This window comes from Chinchilla lanigera, unplaced genomic scaffold (assembly GCF_000276665.1).
Source record: "Chinchilla lanigera isolate Chin_1 unplaced genomic scaffold, ChiLan1.0 scaffold00141, whole genome shotgun sequence".
Lineage (NCBI taxonomy): Eukaryota > Metazoa > Chordata > Mammalia > Rodentia > Chinchillidae > Chinchilla > Chinchilla lanigera.
In genome coordinates this window covers 64,198-82,075 of record NW_004955542.1, presented here as the reverse complement: position 1 = coordinate 82,075, position 17,878 = coordinate 64,198, and the positions used below count along the sequence as shown (strand labels likewise).

General features: G+C 49.4%; 1 protein-coding gene across 1 annotated transcript; it reads left to right on the top strand.

Moving 5' to 3' along the window:
* Positions 1–11,619: 11,619 nt before the first annotated feature.
* Neu4 (sialidase 4) lies at positions 11,620–15,862 on the top strand. The gene is made up of 4 exons (XM_005411104.2): positions 11,620–11,759; positions 12,939–13,140; positions 13,263–13,518; positions 14,598–15,862. Exons 2-4 carry the CDS (start codon positions 12,940–12,942, stop codon positions 15,512–15,514), a joined length of 1,374 nt encoding a protein of 457 aa, XP_005411161.1. The 5' UTR covers positions 11,620–11,759; position 12,939; the 3' UTR covers positions 15,515–15,862.
* The last annotated feature ends 2,016 nt before the right edge of the window (positions 15,863–17,878 follow it).

The following is a 17,878-nucleotide window of genomic DNA, read 5'->3' as shown; positions in this document are numbered from 1 at the left end:
CTATTTCCCCCTTTCCATCAAGACCATTTCTTTGAAAACATTGCTGATAAGCCACCTTGTAGTTAGGTTTGGTTGTCCCTTATTGCTAGGATGGACTTGTGCCTGTTGTTGGCTTCTTTTGGTCTCACTGTGGGGCAAACTAGTGGCTGCTAGGTGTCAGTATCCAAACCCTTTTAGCCACATTTGAGCAACAAGGATGTCGGGAAAGAGTGGTTCTTGGCTGTTTGCCTGGAGTCCGTTGTTTGTTACATCCACTATTCATTCTGTCTGTTCTGTGGTGACAGTATCATCTCGAAGCACTGGCACCAGCATTATTTCATGAAGAGTTGTACCTCTGTGTAATTCCGATACGCAACTGGTACAGGGTTTAAAAAGGGAAGCAAAACCAACAAGAGCAAAACAAGTCAAGTTTGCATAATAGTTTAGAACTAAGAACCTAGGCTTAAAGTGACTGCCTAAATCAAATGACCAAGAGGAAGTGGGTGACAACTGCTGTCATCACTGGACCTGTCCTGTACACAATTGGGTCTCAGTTTCCTCAGGGGGATTTATTCAGATGTAGCATGTATACTAGCAATGCACAGATATTTTCTTATTTAACCAATAGATAGAGGGTATGTGTGTGTGTGTGTGTGTGTGTGTGTGTGTTGCTTGGGGTGGAACCCAGGGTCTTGCACAAGATAAGCAAGTGCCATACCACTGAGCTACAAACTTAGCCCTTTTGGTTTTATTGTTTTATTTTAAAACAGCCTTATTAGGTTCCATAGGCTGGCCATGAATTCATAATCTTGCTGCCTCAGCCTCTTGAGTAACTGGGATTACAGCTATGCAATACTGATCAACTACTAACTACTTTGTTGTTTTCGTTATGGTGCTGGGGATTGAATGCAGGACTTCACAGATGCTAGGTAAGTGCTGTTTTACTGAACTATGTCCTCAGGCCAATCTAGAGTACTTTTATCATTTGAGAGCACATGACTATGTTGAAGTAAGAGAGTGTTATAAAAAAGGCCCATGGTTATACTTCAGACAAAAACTTGCATTAGCGGTGTTGCTGGCCACCTGGTAGATAAAGGGTCCCATAGGTCAGAGCCTATCTTTGTTGCCTGTAGCATCTGTTGACTATAGGGCTTTAACCACAGCATGGGCATGTGCTGCAGATGGGCATCAGTGAGAGAAGTGTCGAGAGAGCAAGAGTCTCATCATAATCTGCACTCTTATTCTGATGTCAGTTTCTCATCCAGATTTGCAGTTTCAACTTCTCCAGTCATGGCACTGGGAAGTACGGTGACTTTCTGTGCAGCCCATGACTTGTTCCCTGAAGTGTATGTCAAGTTGTGCAGCTTCTGCTTATGGGCTTTAGGAAGGACAGTTCCTGCTCTTAAGAATTTCACTGATTGAGGGATCCTGGAAGACTTTGGGACCCAACCCAGTCTATAGGTAGATGATAAAAACCTTGAAAGCAATGCACAGAGCCATGATCAAATGACAGGTGTATTATGGTTTGCACTAATCAGCTTTCTCATTACTGGGCCCAAACACCTGGAGCCTCCACTGGATGGAGAGGGTTACCTGGTACCTGGTTTCAGAGGAGTCAGTTCATGGCTGGTGGTTCCAAGGCAGAAATATCATAGCTAAAGGGCCTGGCAGAAGACAGCGGCTTACCCCATGCAGCCAAGAAGCAGAGAGAGAAGAGGGAGACAGGGACAAGAACACACCCTTGCAGGTCACTCCCAGTGACCACTCTAAGCAGGCCCCACCTCCTCACAGCACATTCAGCTGTGAACTCATCCTTGGCTGGACTCACTGATGAGTACAGAGCCCCCTTATCCAACCACCTTTTGAAAGCCCTACCTGTGATCATGTGAGGCTTTGGAGGACATTTTAGATCTAAACCATAACAGCTTTTCTTTAACAACTATTGTCTCTATAGTCGCAATCTTTATCAGAGGCAACTAAAGAAAAACAGATTTACCCTATACAGTAGACCTCAGTTCAGGAACGCTTTTTTGGGGAACAATTCAGCTCCCAAACAGCAGCACTTGGCAAAATTTTGCTTCTGTTCTGGACCTCCACATCAGGTGATGAACATGACCGTGACCATATTCTCTGCAATAATAGAACAAATTAAGTTTGTGAATCGAGCTACCGCTGTAGTAACCTTGGATTTGGAAGCCTTTTACAGGTAGCAAGCCACACTGAGGCTGACCTGAGAGCCCACCTATGGTCTTGTGAGCTCTGGGGCCTGCCTGTGAGGCAGGAGGCTAGGGCTTGGCTAAGACTAGGTGGGAAAGTAGATCTAACCTGTTAATTACAAAATCCCAGGCCAGGGATGCAGAACAGTTCCCAAAGCCCTGTACATGGACTTTTCCCAAGAGCCCGAGCAGGTTTCTGATAGGATGGTTGAGACCTGATGCCAGCCTCAGGAGTGGGAGTTACAAAGAGGACAGTTGCCACTGAGCACTTATTACTGTGTTCCTTCACAGTGGTCCACCCTCACGCTGGAGGGTGTACTTCTTTTTCTTTTTTCTTTTTTTTTTGTCTTTTGGAGACAGGATCTTGCAGTTCAGGCTGGACTTGAGCTCACTTTATAGCCCAGGCTGGTCTCAAACTCTCAGTGATTCTCCTGCCTCAGCCTCCTGAGGCAAGTGCCACCATGCCCGGCTTGCAGGGTATACTTCTTTCCTACTTTTACTTGGCCAAATTCACTCTGCAGAGCCTGTTTCTTTTCCTTCTTTTAATAAATGTAAAAGCTTGCTACTGCTTTTACTTCTCTTGGCCAGTGTTTTGTTGGGGAGAGAAAGAACCTGGAAACCACCTTTAAGAGGCTCTAGCACCCCAAACCTGGTAACACTGAGGGATGACTTTGATTCTCTAACTGTAAGGCTGGGGTCCTGGAAGCCAAACATTCTGTATGAATATGACAGTGTTTCCAGTTGTATCCTGTTAGAAAGACAGCAAATTCTCATTCAGTTTATTCAAATCATTATGATGCCATAAAAATAAAGATACTCATAAATAGGTTTTGAATTTAGGAGGAGCCAAAGAAGGAGAAAAATATATATCTTCATATATCATATATCATATATATAAATATCCCATAAATTTATTAGTTCAGTTTCCTATAATTATTTCTTGTTTGAATTCTCTCTGTTTTTCCTTTTTCTTTTGTGGTGCTAGGGATCAAACCCAGGCCTCATGCATGCTAGGCAAGTGCTCTACTAGTAGGCATCACCCACAACCCCCTTGTTGCTTGATCTTTGTTAGGGATTTCACAAGCCTATCTGTTTCTTCATTGACATTCTGGGAATTTCTGCCTAGTCCCTTGATCTTAACATTGTCATCGATCTATCTAAGAGTGCTTGGTAGCATCTTTTCCACAAACCTGGTTGCAAATCCTTCCAGAGAAGAATCAGACTGAATGACAAAGATTTGAAGCTGGGCAAAGTGATGCATAACTGTAATTCCAACTACTCAGGAGGCTGTGGCGGGAAGATGGCACGTTTGAGGCCAGCCTGGACAATTTAGGGAAACACTCTCTCAAAACAAAAATAAAAATGGCTGATACAGTTCAGTACTCGAGTGCTTGTCCAGTTTATGCAAAGTCCTGCATTTAATTCCCAGTACCAGAAAAACATCAACTTGGAATGATTAAAATGTCAATAGGAGTTCAGCAATTGACAAAGAAATTGTTTGTTTTTTTTTTTTTTTGGAGACTGGGTCTCACTATACAGTTCAGGCTGGCCTTGAACTCACTATGTAGCCCAGGCTGGCCTTGAACTCACAGTGATCCTCCTGCCTCAGCCTCCTAAGTGCTGAGATTACAGGTGTGTGCCCCCATGCCCGGCTTGTAAGTTATTTGTATTGCATCCAGCGTTTCAGGATAACAGGGATGGGTGATAGCACCATACCAGGCCATCAGACACTTGTGTCCATGCATGTATACCTTAAAGATTTAGCATCAATTTATTATCTGATGTTTCCTGAATAATCCAACGTACCAAATAAGCCTAATTAGTCACCGTCTCTGCAAGGTGAGGCCATGTCCTTTGACCTGGGTCTCCAGGGCCAACCAGAAGACTTCAAAGTACAAAAAGGTTAAATCTAGAACTCTGAGCTCAAGGAAGTCTGCCAGACGTTGAAAGGTTAAAACAGATAGTCTAAATTATGGTCACAGATAGCTGTGGAATAAAATAGTTAATCATTTAAGCAGAGTTAGAAGTAATTACTTTATAGGGCTATAAAGGGATTAAAAGACTTAAAGCAAATAGATGTTAAAAAACAAAACAACCTAGACTCAAATATATAACTCTTTTAAGACTCAATATTCCTAAGTAACCAAAAACCTTGTAAAGATAACGTGAAATACCGGAAATTGTCTTCTCAAAGTCTTTGCTTCTAGGCCACTTGCAGCAGCCACAGGGCAGTTTGCGTGTGACAGTGAGCATGTGGGAGACCTGGTTAGCCCCTGGACGACAACCAGATGAAAGGAGCCTGAACGTCACAGATGGTGGATGTGCCGGAAGCTGGGTGTTGTCACCCCACCGAGGACAGCGACCAGGAGGGCATGAGGAAGTGTCTAGTTACACAGCATGATTCCAGATCACCAAGAAAATACAAGAGCAAAGAACTGCATTATCCAGGCCTTTAAGACGAGTCTGTTAGTGTCAGGCACAATGGCAGAGTCAGAACCTGGCGCAAGCCCAGCAGCTGGCTGGGGCCAGGGAGCAGTCAGCAACTCAGTGGACGCTGGGAAGATGGATCCCTACGTGGAGGGCAGCTGATGAAGAGGTGGACAGATTGTAGATTAAAATCAAAATCTCTTGGGTTTTTCTTAAGCACAGCTAAATGTTCAAGAAAAACGTTGCTTTAAACAGGGAGAATTGGATTTTGGTTTTATATCAGTGTGTTAATGCTCACTTTTAAGTAAACCTTACAAACAATTTTCTTTTAATTAAAGCCAATGGCTTACATATAAACAGTTTTCTTTAAATTAAAGGCAAAATTTGTCCTTCATGCATCTCTGGGACTGGCTCAGACCCTGTGTGTCCTGCTTAAACTTTTAACATTTTGGCCTACATGTCTTTCTTCCTTTTCAGGACAGTTTATTTGGTATGTCTCACTATGTAGTTTAGTCTGAGCTTGAGCTCATCAGGTAGCCCAGGTTGGTCTGGGCTCATAGTGATCCCCCTCATAGATCCAACTCATAGTGATCCCCCTCCCTCAGCCACCCTAGTGCTAGGGACAGCTCAGTCAGTATACTTGAGGACAAATTTTTTCTCCTACTAGTCAAGATTCTTTCTTACACAAAAAATTTGTGTTTCTAACATTCCTCACAAAAATGAGTCATGCTTATAATTTCCTTTACATCTCTTTCTACTTGCTGTTTTCTCTCTACATTTCTGTTCTCTTCCTTAAGTTTGTATTTTGAAAAAATCTTTAAAAGTTTTTCAGATGTAGACAAAATTACCTTTTCTCAATAAAGGAACATTTATGGCTTTCTTATAGTTTTCCTTATAAAAACATCTTATTTTCTTGTATTCTTTACATAGAGATTTACATGTATTAATTAGAAATTCTAAATCTCAGGAACCTGAATTTCTGGTGAAGATCCAAGAGTAATGAATTATCTGCCATATAGAAGTAACTTATGAAAACTCTTTTTTTTTTTTTTTGTCTTTTTGAGACAGGGTCTTGCTGTGCAGTTCAGGCTGGGCTTGAGCTCACTTTGTAGCCCAGGCTAGTCTCAAACTCACAGTGATCCTCCTGCCTCAGCCTCCCAAGTGCTGGGATTACAGACATGTGCCACTATGCCTGCCTAAAAATACATTTTGTAATTTATAGAAACATACTTTCCCATAGAACATTTTTTCTTAGTGTGGAATAGGATATTGTGATTAGGGTGGAGTGTCTCCTTGATTGGCTTTAGGATCTGTTGGGGGGATGGGTGGAGGACACTCATGGGTGTGTCTGTGGGTCCTGGAAAGTGGCCTTGGGGTCCATGTCTGGTCTCAGGTCCCGTCCTCTCTGGTGCTGTTCCCTGCCCTGCCTCCTGGCTGCCACGACTGAGCAGATTTGCTCTACCACACGTTTTAGCCATGGTGCCCCTGCCTTGGGGCCAGCTGATGTGGACTAAATCCCCTTAAAATGTGAGCCAAATTAAATGTCTCCATCTAGTAACACAAAAGCTGACTAATGCAGATGTACTGATTAATAGACCTATGTACATTATTCATATAGAATTCCTTTCAATGGAATCTAAGAAGCTAACAGGCTTTGGGTTATAGTTAGCAATTGGGGGGCTGGGGATTTAGCTCAGCGGCAAAGGCGCCTGCCTGGCAAGCGCAAGGTCGTGAGTTCGGTTCCCGGTACCGGAGAAAAACCAAAAAAAAAAAAAAACCACAAAAAAACAAAAAGCAATTGGTATTTCAGTATTTTAATTTTATGAGTGTCTGTGACAGAAAAATATAACTTTAAAATTTCATATCATGTGAAAATTGATTTATATTTAACCTGTTTTTTATTTGCATAATTAATTTACATTTAATAATTATACCAGATTACTTATCAAAACTGACCTGTTGGACAAACAACCTTAATTTCAAGTTTTTTCCCTGTTAAGGAAAAGTTCAAAAAGTTGAGTTTCTGTGCCTGACGCACAAGACACCCTTGTGTCTCATCTGCACATTTTTTCTTAGGTAAACTCATACTTTTATGGTCTTAAAGATCAAAGAGGTAAATATAATCCTGCCTGGCCAGCAAACCCAGGTAAAACTATGCTAACAATTCTAAAGACATCTTCATTTTAGTTTTACCAAATGTAAAACCAGCTTGTTTAACAAAGATGTACTTAAGTCATGTGAATCAAAAATCGTGTGGGTTAGTTATCATCTTGGCCACTTCCTCATCGTGGGGCATAGTACCAGACACCCAGAATCTGAGGGATGAGGGGCTATTTTGGCTCGTGTTTCTGAGGGTCCAGTCCATGTTCAGCAGGCTTAGGCAGAAAAGCAGTGTGGGAGGAGGGACCAGGGTAGGGGAAAGTGGCTCACATCAGGGTGGCCAGTAAGCAGAGAGAGACGGGATGAGCTGGAGAGGGAGGTACTTCCTTCTAGCCCACACCCCAGGGATTCAGTTCCTCTGACCAGACCCCACCTTCTAACAGCAAGTCAGCTTTATCACCTCCAAGGTTCAGTCACCTTCCGAAAGCCCCACCTGTGAGTATATGAGATTTTGTGGCACACTCTTTATCTGAACCAAAACATTCTGCTCCTGGCCCCAAGGACTCATATATATCCAAGAGTTTCAAAAGTTCTAACAATTTCAGCATTGCTGAAAAGTCCAAGTCCAACATTTCTCCTGAGACTCAAGGAAAACTCTTAGCTGTGAGCCCCTGTAAAAATAAAAAAGAAAGTTAAATACTTATGACGTACGATGGGCTGTAAATAGTTTCATTGCAAAAGAGAGAAATTAGTGGATAGAAAGAAATCAGTCTAAATCCAGACTTAAACCCTGCAGAGCCAACATTAAATCCTGTTTTTCCATGTCCAGCACCTTGGGCAAGTTGTGGGAAGACGTGAACTCTGAAGATGACAGACTTTGCTTTGAGAAGAGGACCCCCACTACACCTCTGGCACAATGCCAGAGAAAGGCTGCCTAGGAAATCGGTTCCCTGGGATTCACTTCACAGCTTTCAGCCATCCAGGCACTCAGATAATTCAAGGGGCTTTGGCTACTGTTCTAGCTGGCATCAGACCTTGGCATTATTCACATAATGCTGGTTTTATAGGCACACAGCATGCAAGAGTTGCAGAGTCAGGGAGGCCTCCGCCCAGATTTCAAAAGGTTTAGGCCAGGCAGTGTGCCCCTGAGAGTGCAGTGTGTGAAGCTGTGCGTGATGCTGAGAGTACAGTGGAGATCACAGGAAGCTGTAAAAGCCAGGGATGTGGAAAGTGTGCTGAGGAAAGCTGCAAGCAGTGTGCACATCCATCCCAAGGGAGAAGCCGTAACAGAAAGTGACAATGCCTCTGACAAAGTGTTTAAGTCACCTGTCAAACAATTAAACTTCAAGGTTTTCATTTGCCCTTGGTGGATAACGGTGGGTAGTCTTAAGACTGTGGACCAGATTTTTTGGGTAAGGCAGTACTCAAAGCAGCTTTGTTTTTTAAAAAAGCCTCTTTTACCCTTTCCCCTCCTTTTTTCAGTCTCAAACCAGGAAACACTTGCCAGATGTTTGTGCTTTAGCCAGTACCCACTGGCATAACAACTCTCTAAACAACTCTGAGTTTAACAACAAAATTGTCTTTTGTTTTTGTCTGCCAATACAGTTCGTTTGACTAATCAACATAGGCAGGAAATATGTTAGAAATGATTTTTAAAATGTTATTTGCTGTTTTTCATTTTTGTTTTTCTGGTCCATGTGACAGACAAAGCAATTTTTGTGCTGGACAGAGATCTTTTATTATTGCTCTGAGCCCAAGGTTTTGACTTAGGCATAGGGTGGCTGAAAAAGGCAGAACTGTTTTATCAGACTAGACCACTGTTCTCCAGGCAAACTGAATTTTCATCTCCAGAAGAGCTGTCTCTATGTCTGTGTTGCCATGGAGCTCTGTAAATTGCAATGCCATTAATTTGAAGTTGTTTTTCTTTTCCTTACCTTGGCTAAGATGTCATAGGAGAGACTTTTACCAGGCTTTGCCCTATTTTTGTTTCAATCTGTCTTTAATTATAATATAAGGAAAACGTCAACAGATCCAAAATAGGTGAGAAAACAGTAACAACAACAGCTACAACACAGTGAAGGAATCTGTAGCCTATGCATGTTAACCGTGGGCTGCAGTTTAAGGAGGATCCTTTCCCACTGATTTAACATTAAACACCAACAACTGCGTATGAGGAAGGACCATCACACTGATGCTGGAGTTCTGGGGTGATCTTCATGGGATGCCTTAAAATCTGGGATCCCACTTTGCTTCTGATCCATCTCCCAAGCCTAGAGAAAACCCTACAATTCCTGTCAGGGAATTTTAAGGATTTAGGCAAAGTATTTTGCTTTGATCAATGCCTGTAGCCCAGGATTTTATTTGTTTTAGTTGACAGATGTCCTTTGTCCAAGTTGGTATCACCTGTGACTGGGTTTCTAGTTGCATGGAAGTTGTCTTGTGGCGAACTTGCCTGCCTGTCATCAGGAGGCTTTCACAAACAGAGACGAGGGGTTCTCACGGCTAGGGGCAGCCATGCTTGTGGCTTTTCACTGGCCGTACTGTGGTTATTTTCTTCTTAATAACCATCTGGAATGGTTATTTTCACTCCCACAAGATTATCAGAAACATGTAGGGAGGAGAAAAGTTAAAGAGTCAAATCATTCGTAGCTTTTTTTTTTTTTTTTTTGTTTTTTGTTTTTTAAGCTGGGGGAGCAGAGTGCCAGTCTTGTTATATTGCCCACACTGCACTCCCACTTGTGGACTCAAGTGATCCCCTCACCTCAGCCTCCCAAGTAGCTGGACTCTAGGCATGGCCACTATGCCTGGCTCAAGGAATCAAATCACTGAACCAATGAACCAAAATAAGGTACTGTCAAGAACTTCGAAATTAGGCATGCCTAGTAAACAAAATATTAAGCTATATGTCCAGAACCAAAAGAGAATTCCGGAGAAGCTCCTCAAGGTCCTTGCAGAATATGACTTCTGTGGAAATCTGGGTGCTTACCATGTCCTCATACTAGGAAGTACTTGCCCTCATTGTCTAGGCAGTGCAAGGGCCTTTATCTAAGAAGGCCTTATACAAACCAGGCCCCAAGGTCAGCAGGGAGCCTCTTCCCAAGGGAGGGCATTACACCTGACAAGGGGCCAGGGCAGGAGGACCTAAATGGGTGGGCATCAGTCTCATTTCCCAGAGCCCCTTGCTGCGGTCCTGCCTCTCAGAAATGGTGGTGACTTTAGGTCAGGGGGCCTAGGCTGCCCAAGGATATTTCACAGACACAGCATGGTGGGGCTGGCGGGAGCCCTCGGAGACAGCTGGTGCCAGGTAGGGGTCACACTGGGCCCAGAAGGCTCAGGAAGATGGAGTTGGTAGGGGTTACTTGGTCCTGTGAGGCTGGGGAGTATGATGCGGAGCTGCAGCCCGTGGGGCCTGAGGACACTGAGGGTCAGTGGCACTGCTGCTGTGTTGTGCCCAGGACTCTTCTGCATCTGGAGGTGATGACCTGTGGGTGCCCTTGGTGCTTCATAGCCCTCCCAGCATGGCTGTTGTCAGCAGGTCCCTCCCTTGTCCTGAACCCTGTCAGAGGAAGCCTTACTCTCTGGGCTACATGCTGCTCTTTGGATGCTGTGTCCTCCCTGCAACTCCAGGCCTGGCTCTGGGTTTACACCCACTAGAGCTCAATGACCTACTGAGGCAGCATGGAAAGCTGTGCTGCAGCCTGGCGGGGGTAGGGGCTCGGCCTGTACCCACACAGTGGGCCCTGGGGCAGGGCAGCTGCCTGCAGCTAACACCCACAGTGACAGGAGAGTCCCCTCCCTGCTCAGCCTTGCACTGTCCCTGCTGGTTGTGTCTGCGCCCAGGGGGAATGGTTGAGCTCACCCTGCATCCCTACAGAGCACCTCCAAGATGAGATGTTGGCACGGGCCTCAAGGAACCTCCAGGTGAGATCCCACATGGTGCTCCCATGGGAAGATTTCCCAGCCCAGGCAGTAGCTGACACTGAGGAGTCCTGGGGCAGATGAGAGAGTGGATGCATGCGGAAATGGTGTGGGCTCAAAGCTGGGGACTGTCACCCTGTATGACTTTATGCAACTGGCACTACAGGTGACCCTCCGAGAGGGGACAGGCTGCAGTCTTTCTCTCACCCTGTCAGGAGTCTAGGACACCGGAGGTGCAGACTGGAGACACTGCTAGAACAGACAGATCCCTGAGTGCCCCTGTCTAGTTCTAAGCAGAGGCCCCTCTGGTTCATGATTGTGCCTCACAATGAACTGATGGGGCCAAAGACACTCAGGTCCAAAGGGTGTGGGGTGGTGCCCTGGGCTGGGCCCGAGATGACCCTTACCACCTATTCTGGGGCCTAGGTGCCAGAGGACCAAGCTGTCCAGGAGCTCCTTTCTCCTCCTGGGCCTTAGTTTCCCCTCTGTGACTCAGTGCCCCAAGGAGAGGGGTGGCACTAGTTTGTGCTGCAGTATAGCTGTCCAAGACAAGCTGAAGCCCTGCAGCGGACTGACTGGCCACACCCAGCAGGGTAGGCTATTAGAGGCTGCTTCCCTCTAAACTGCTGCTCCCTTCAGAATTCCGAGGCTCTGGGAAAACTGAGGCCTGGCCTGGACAAGGATGCCTCTCAGATGGGGCAGCCTTGTCCCTCTGCAAGCCTCAGTTTCCCCTGTGTGCAACAGGAGTGACTGCTGGTCTCTGGAGCTTCATCCGTCTTGCTTCATTCCCAGGCTGGGGTGGGCCTGGCCCCTGCTTCTGCAGGCTGGGCTGACATCAGCCCCCGCCCCCAGGGTCCCCAGCTTTGGGGAGCAGGCCAACTGCAGAGAGATGTCTCCTTGTGCCATTCTGCCTGGGAACATGTGCAGCCCGCACCTGCTCCCTCTTGGGCACAATTGCCCTTTGAGGAGACAGGAAGTGCTCTGGAAGCTGAGTCGGTGGCAGGGTCCACAGAGGCCAGTGTGCTGCCTGGATAGAGGTGGTGGAGGCAGAGGACCCTGGGTTGGGGTTGGAGGTGGTTGGCACAGCCCTCGGCATCTGTGAGGCCAGTTCCTGTTTACGTGAGTGTTCATCCCCTACTCTTCTCCATCCTGGGACCCCTGTGAGGGTCACAGGTCTCATGCATGCTGCGGCATCCTACTGGTGACCTCTGTGTGCGTGGGTGGGGTTCATGGCTGGTGTTGGCTGGTGGGGTAGTGGCTGAGGGCTGACCTCTGTGTCCCGTACAGAGGGCACACCCCAAATCCAGAGTGCAGGTCCTCCTCACCTCCCTGCACTGGACTGCACATACTTCCTCACTGCCCGGCTGGCCTCACTACAGAGGGCACAGTCCCCTGGCAGATCCAACCTGTGACTGATACAGGAGCTCTCTGGGGAAGGAGCAAGCTTAGGGCTGGGGCTGCTCCTGGAAGGCGGCCACACTCCTGGCTTGTTTTCTTTGGAGGCTTCTTGAGTGCCCCTCAGGCCAGGGATCTATAGATAGCGATGTGTGGGGCGAGCTGTCCCAGCAGGGTGCTGATCAAAGGGAGCCCGTCCACTGTAAGACTCATCCTGTGGGTGAGGGGACAGCGACCTGCAAAGGTTTAGGAAGTAGGATGCCCCCCTCATCCAGGAAAATTGCCCACTAGTCCACCCCTCAGCTCTCCCTAGCCTCCTCCTCTCCAGACAGAGAGGAGTCAACAGGGTCCCCAGAGTGATCTCCACTCCCTGTCCTGCTCCCCTCTGCTGGGGGTCAGGACCTCTCTGGCCCCCTAGGACCATCTTGCTGTCCCTGTACCCGACATTGTCCTGGCTGTCAGGCTCATAGGGGAGCCACTACCGGCAGCTGGCAGTGAGCATCCACCTGGCCGATCTCCTGTGGCTGAGGATGCCTTGAGGGGCCTTGTATTTAGGCCCCTCTGCTGCAGACCCTCTGAGGCATCTTCTGGGTTTCTGTGTGTGGTGTGTATGTGTGGTGCTGCACATTTGTGTGTCTGCTTGTGGTTTCCCTGGGGTCGTGCCCCTACCCTACGTAGGAACACTGAGCTCTACCTTGTCTGAAGCTCTGGGCCCTCAGCTAGCCTCCTGCTGGGTTCTATGGGGACAGGCTGACAGGGTCTGGGCATGGCACGCTGGAGAGAGGAGGGGCAGGGTGCACAGCCCTCAGGCCAGGGGCCAAGACAGGATCCCCAGGCGAGCATGGTGTGGGAGATAAGCGAGTGCAGAGGTGGCCTGGCTTGCCATGACCCTTACCTGCGCAGCATGGACACCCCCCGTGCCCCTGCGAGGACCGTGCTGTTCCGGCGTGAGAGGACAGGCCTGACCTACCGCGTGCCGGCGCTGCTGCCCGTACTGCCCGGGCCTACACTGCTGGCCTTTGCTGAGCAGCGGCGCAGCCCCGACGACTCGCACGCACACCGCCTGGTGCTGCGGCGCGGGGCCCTGACGGCTGGCGCCGTGCGAGTGAGTGGGAGCAGGGCGCTGGTGCGGGGGGTGGCGGAGCAGGGTGCTGTGGGGTTCGCGGCGTGGGGGCTGGCGAGGTCCGGACCCTGAGTATCTGCGGCAACCCCTCTCCTCTCCCACAGTGGGGCGCCCTGCGTGTGCTGGCGACGGCTGCCCTGGAGGAGCACCGCTCCATGAACCCCTGCCCGGTGCTCGATGCGGGCTCTGGGACCGTCTTCCTCTTCTTCATCGCGGTGCTGGGCCACACGCCCGAGGCCGTGCAGATTGCCACCGGCAGGAACGCGGCTCGCCTCTGCTGCGTGACCAGCCGCGATGCTGGCCTCACCTGGGGCGGTGCGCGGGACCTCACCGAGGAGACCCTGGGCACCTTGGTGCAGGGTAGGTGGGCCAGGACCAGGGCTGCGGCCTGGGGCAGGGGTGAGGGAAATCGGCCCAGCCTAGACAGTGCAGGATGGGGGGCCAGGTAGGGCGAGGCTGGGCCAGGGGAGGTGCAGGGTAGACAGGGGGTCACCAGGGCAGGGCCAGTGGCAGGTACGGGTGGGCCAGAGCGGATCAGGCTGGACATGGCCTGGGACATGGCCAGGGCCAACAGTGTTGGGTAGGAGGGTGCAGGGTGGCTGGGGCCTGGGCTGTCAGGAGTCTCCAGTCTGCTTCCCATCCCCAGCCTCTTGCCAAATGTGACCCCGCCTCCTTGTCCCAGGGCTGCCTGGCAGATGGAATGGGTTGCGTTGGTCTTCCACCTTTACCACCTGGGGCTCTCAAGGCACTGTCCTCTTCTTGGGCTTGTCTCTCTGCAGAGGAGAGTGGAGAACATGGAGTTCTCATACCCCAAATCTAACGGCCTCCCTGTCTCCTTTACCATTTCCTTTTCCCTCTTCCCTTTCCTCACCTGGCGTGAAGGGCCCTGGCCAGGGCCTTGGGGCTTGAGCTTTTCCCCACCTGTTACCCCCTCCTTAGTCCAGGAGCAGACTGCCCATGGCTGTCCACAGTTACTCTGACCCCTGCTTGTGGGCTCTGGCTACCCAGCCCCAGACATGGGCACCACACCATGGTGTGGGTGGACACAGGCAGGATGCAGGGCTGACCCAGATACCTGCAGTGAGGTCTGTACACACCTACCTGCTCTCTCCAGGCACTGCTTGTGGCCACCCACTTGATTTGGGTGGCAGAGTGCTGTACACTAGGATGGAGCTGTGGGCTTGGTGCTATGTGCTTGCCTAGCACATTTGAGGCCCTGATTTCTATCCCTGGCACTAAGACATAATCACACTTGGCCACATGGGCTCCATGACCCCATGGACAGCCCCACAAGGCTTGTCCAGCCTGGGAGGCTCAGGTCACGTGTAGAGCCCCAGTCAGTGGCACTGGCTAGACTGCATGTCCCTCACTCTAGTGTGGCCCAGGTTTCCCCCTCTTGGGGTTCCAGCAGCCCCTCACTGTACACTTCCTCTCTGCAGACTGGGCCACCTTTGCTGTGGGCCCAGGCCATGGAGTCCAGCTGCACTCAGGTCGCCTGCTGGTACCTGCCTACACTTACCGTGTGGACCGCCGGGAGTGCTTTGGCAAAGTCTGCTGGACCAGCCCTCACTCCTTTGCCATCTACAGTGATGACCAGGGCCGCACCTGGCAGTGTGGGAGCTTGGTGCCCAACCTACACTCAGGCGAGTGCCAGCTGGCTGCAGTGGATGGCGGCTTCATCTACTGCAATGCCCGAAGTCCTCTGGGCAACCGTGTGCAGGCTCTCAGCCCTAATGAGGGCACCTCCTTCTTGCCTGCAGAGCTTGTACCCACCCTGGCAGAGACTGCCCGAGGCTGCCAGGGCAGCATCATAGGCTTCCCAGCCCCGGGCCCTAGCAGCGAGGAGGGCTCAAACCCTCCGTACCTCCGTTCTAGAGTCCAGGAGTCACTCAGTGGGACCTTCTACCACCCACCACCCTGGGGGCATAGTCAGGAGCAGCCTGGCCTAGAGCCTGGGCTTGGTGAAGATGGGGGAACCTATGCCTCAATGCTGCCCTTGCCCTCTGTGGCCCCACTGCAAAGGCCCACATGGCTGCTATATTCCCACCCAGTGGGGCACAGAGTGCGGATCCGCATGGGCATCTACTTGAGCCGGTCCCCCCTAGACCCCCAGAGCTGGACAGAGCCCTGGGTGATCTATGAAGGTCCCAGTGGGTACTCTGACCTGGCGACCCTGGGGTCTGTGCCTGGCACAGCCCTAACCTTTGCCTGTCTATTCGAGAGTGGGGCCCGGGCCTCCTATGAAGATATCTCCTTCTGTATGTTCTCCCTGCAAGAGGTCCTGGAGAACGTGTCGGGGGGCCCTGAGTTGCTCCGTCATGGGAGCAAACCCTGGGAGCGCTGCCGGCTCTCCTGATGGGGCCAACTGCAGGTACCTGCCCAAGGACAAATGGACTGAATAGAGGGAGGTGATGAGTAAGAGGCCATGTGACCCCAGGAAGGATGGAGCCCTGTGCGAGCTTCTCCATGGGTTGCAGAGGTGATCTTGGTAGATGGCCTGCTCCTTAGGAAGGTGGGGAGGTTAGGACCTGGTGGGGTGGAGGCACTGGCCAAGTGGGCTCCTCTAGTAAAGCTATGAAACCCACCACAGTTCCAGGGTTGGGCAGTGGGGCCTCATGAGCCCAGCATACCCCCTTGTCTGCAGCCAGTTTTTCTCTGGCTACTTCCTGGCATTTGAACAACAAATAAAGGGATTGTGCCTGTATCCGAGTGGACAGTTCTTCCCACATCAAAACCCAGAGAAGGCCCAGTACTCCAGTGTGCTTATCTGACTCCTGCCCCAAGTCCCTTGCCCTAACCACCCCCTCCAGTGCTCGGTACAGCTGGCAGAGGTGAGGATGGGAGAAGGACAGGACATGAGGCCTCCTCTGTCCACTGCCTCCTTGGTGCCAGCCCTGTCTATCTGGGATTGGCTGATGAGCGACGTCTACACAGCTTTTGAACTTCCACCTGTGGAACAATGGGGTCCAGGGCCCTGAAAAGCAAGCTCTGGGTGGGTCTGGTCTGCACCTGCAACTCCTCAGTGCCTGCAACTGCCTGTGACCTCAGCCAAACAAACCACAGGGAAAGAACACCTGAGCTCCTCTAGTAAAGCTGTGAAACCCAAGGCCAGAGCAAAGCCCAGAATGGGTCACAATGGTAGATGGTGAGGGAGGGCAACTCCTGCAGGGAGCAGACTTCTAGCAGAAGCAATGGGGAGGGAGGACAGCAGAAAGGAATCTTCAAAGGTACTGGAGGAAAATGACCATACCAAAAAACATCCTTCAAGGCCAAGGCAAAATGATGGCATTTGCACACACAAAAGAGGACCTGGGTTTATCATGAGCACAGTTCGATTAGGGGAGTGTGAAAAGTGTCTCCGGAGGGTTGGCCACATGGATATGATCATAGCTATGCTTTTAGGTCTCACTGCACAGATTTAAATGCACAGTGGCAAAAAAGAGCACCAGGTGGAGTGGAGAGAATAGAACTAAAATGCTCTAGATCCTGGTACTGTCCAAGAAAAGGTGAAAATGTAGTTTATGTCACCAAGGGACATATGAAGAAACATGTAGAGCTAGTGCTGAAGGACAGAAGACTGTGTGACCCTACATTGCAGAGGAGATGTGTGGGAGGAGAAGGCACAACTTAAAACGGGATGAGGGGAATGTACCTGGAATGAGAAGGCAAAAAACAGCAAATACTGAGGCAACTAACGCAACCCAAACATATTGGAACTAAACATAAATTGACTCATATTCCAGTAAAAAGGCAAAAATGGCTATGCTGGGAAAACCCAAAAATACAAAACAAATACAATTATACTCCATGACAGCAGACGTAGATGTGCACAGAGACGCGAAACCCTGGAGGAAAGGGAGGCAGATGACTCCAGCAGCCAAAAACTGTTCAGAAGGACTGTTCACAGCTGCAGCAACGTAAGTTCCCACGGAGTTAATACTGTGCTCAAGAGTAGAGAGCAAAAGTACTTACTGGGTGTCTTAGTTACTTTCCTTGTTGCTGAGACAAAATACCCAATGCCCACAAGTTAAGGGAGGAAATGTTCATTTGGCTCACAATTTGTAGAGGTTTCAGCTCATAGCTGACTGACTCCAAGGCAGGATGGCACAGCATTGCAGAGGAGAAACGGTTCATGGTGGGCAGAAGGTAGCAAAGCAAGCAAGGGATAACCACAGCTCTTTCTATCCCTTATATCTTATCCCTTATATCTTATCCAGGCTGCTTGGGGCGAGTAGCACTCACACCCCTGATCCTAGTACCCTCGATCTTAGCATTACACCAAAAATGAATTCCAGTGTCACACACTCTAGATGCAGCCATCTCTGAAAAACCCCCACCTATGACTGGATGAGCCTTTGTGGGGGCATCTAGGCACAGCCATAACACAAGGGAAATAGGCAGATTCTCATTTGTTGTAGAAAGTTTACAACTCAGGACTCTTTGTGACTGATAGCAGACAACAAGAAAATCAGTTAAAACAGAAGGTTGTGCCTGCCTGGGGCCACCAGCTCACTGACGTGGTGGGTAGAATTCTGCACAAAGCTGTTGCTGCCTCAACGCTTTTCCATTCAGCAAAGTATGAGCGCTGGCGCTATGTGGGGCCACACAGCCAAGTCTCTGCAAGTTTCAAAGGATTGACAAGTACAGTGAAATTGAACTAGAAATAAAAATGAAATGAAAGAGAATTGAGCATCTTCATGTGTTTAGAAATAAAAAATAC

Bases quoted from the DNA above. Each gene is read 5' to 3' on its own strand.
- Neu4 (XM_005411104.2), top strand. From the start codon at position 12,940: ATGGACACCCCCCGTGCCCCTGCGAGGACCGTGCTGTTCCGGCGTGAG. The intron at 13,141-13,262 runs GTGAGTGGGAGC...CCTCTCCCACAG, and splicing joins TGACGGCTGGCGCCGTGCGA to TGGGGCGCCCTGCGTGTGCT. The intron at 13,519-14,597 runs GTAGGTGGGCCA...TCCTCTCTGCAG, and splicing joins CCTGGGCACCTTGGTGCAGG to ACTGGGCCACCTTTGCTGTG.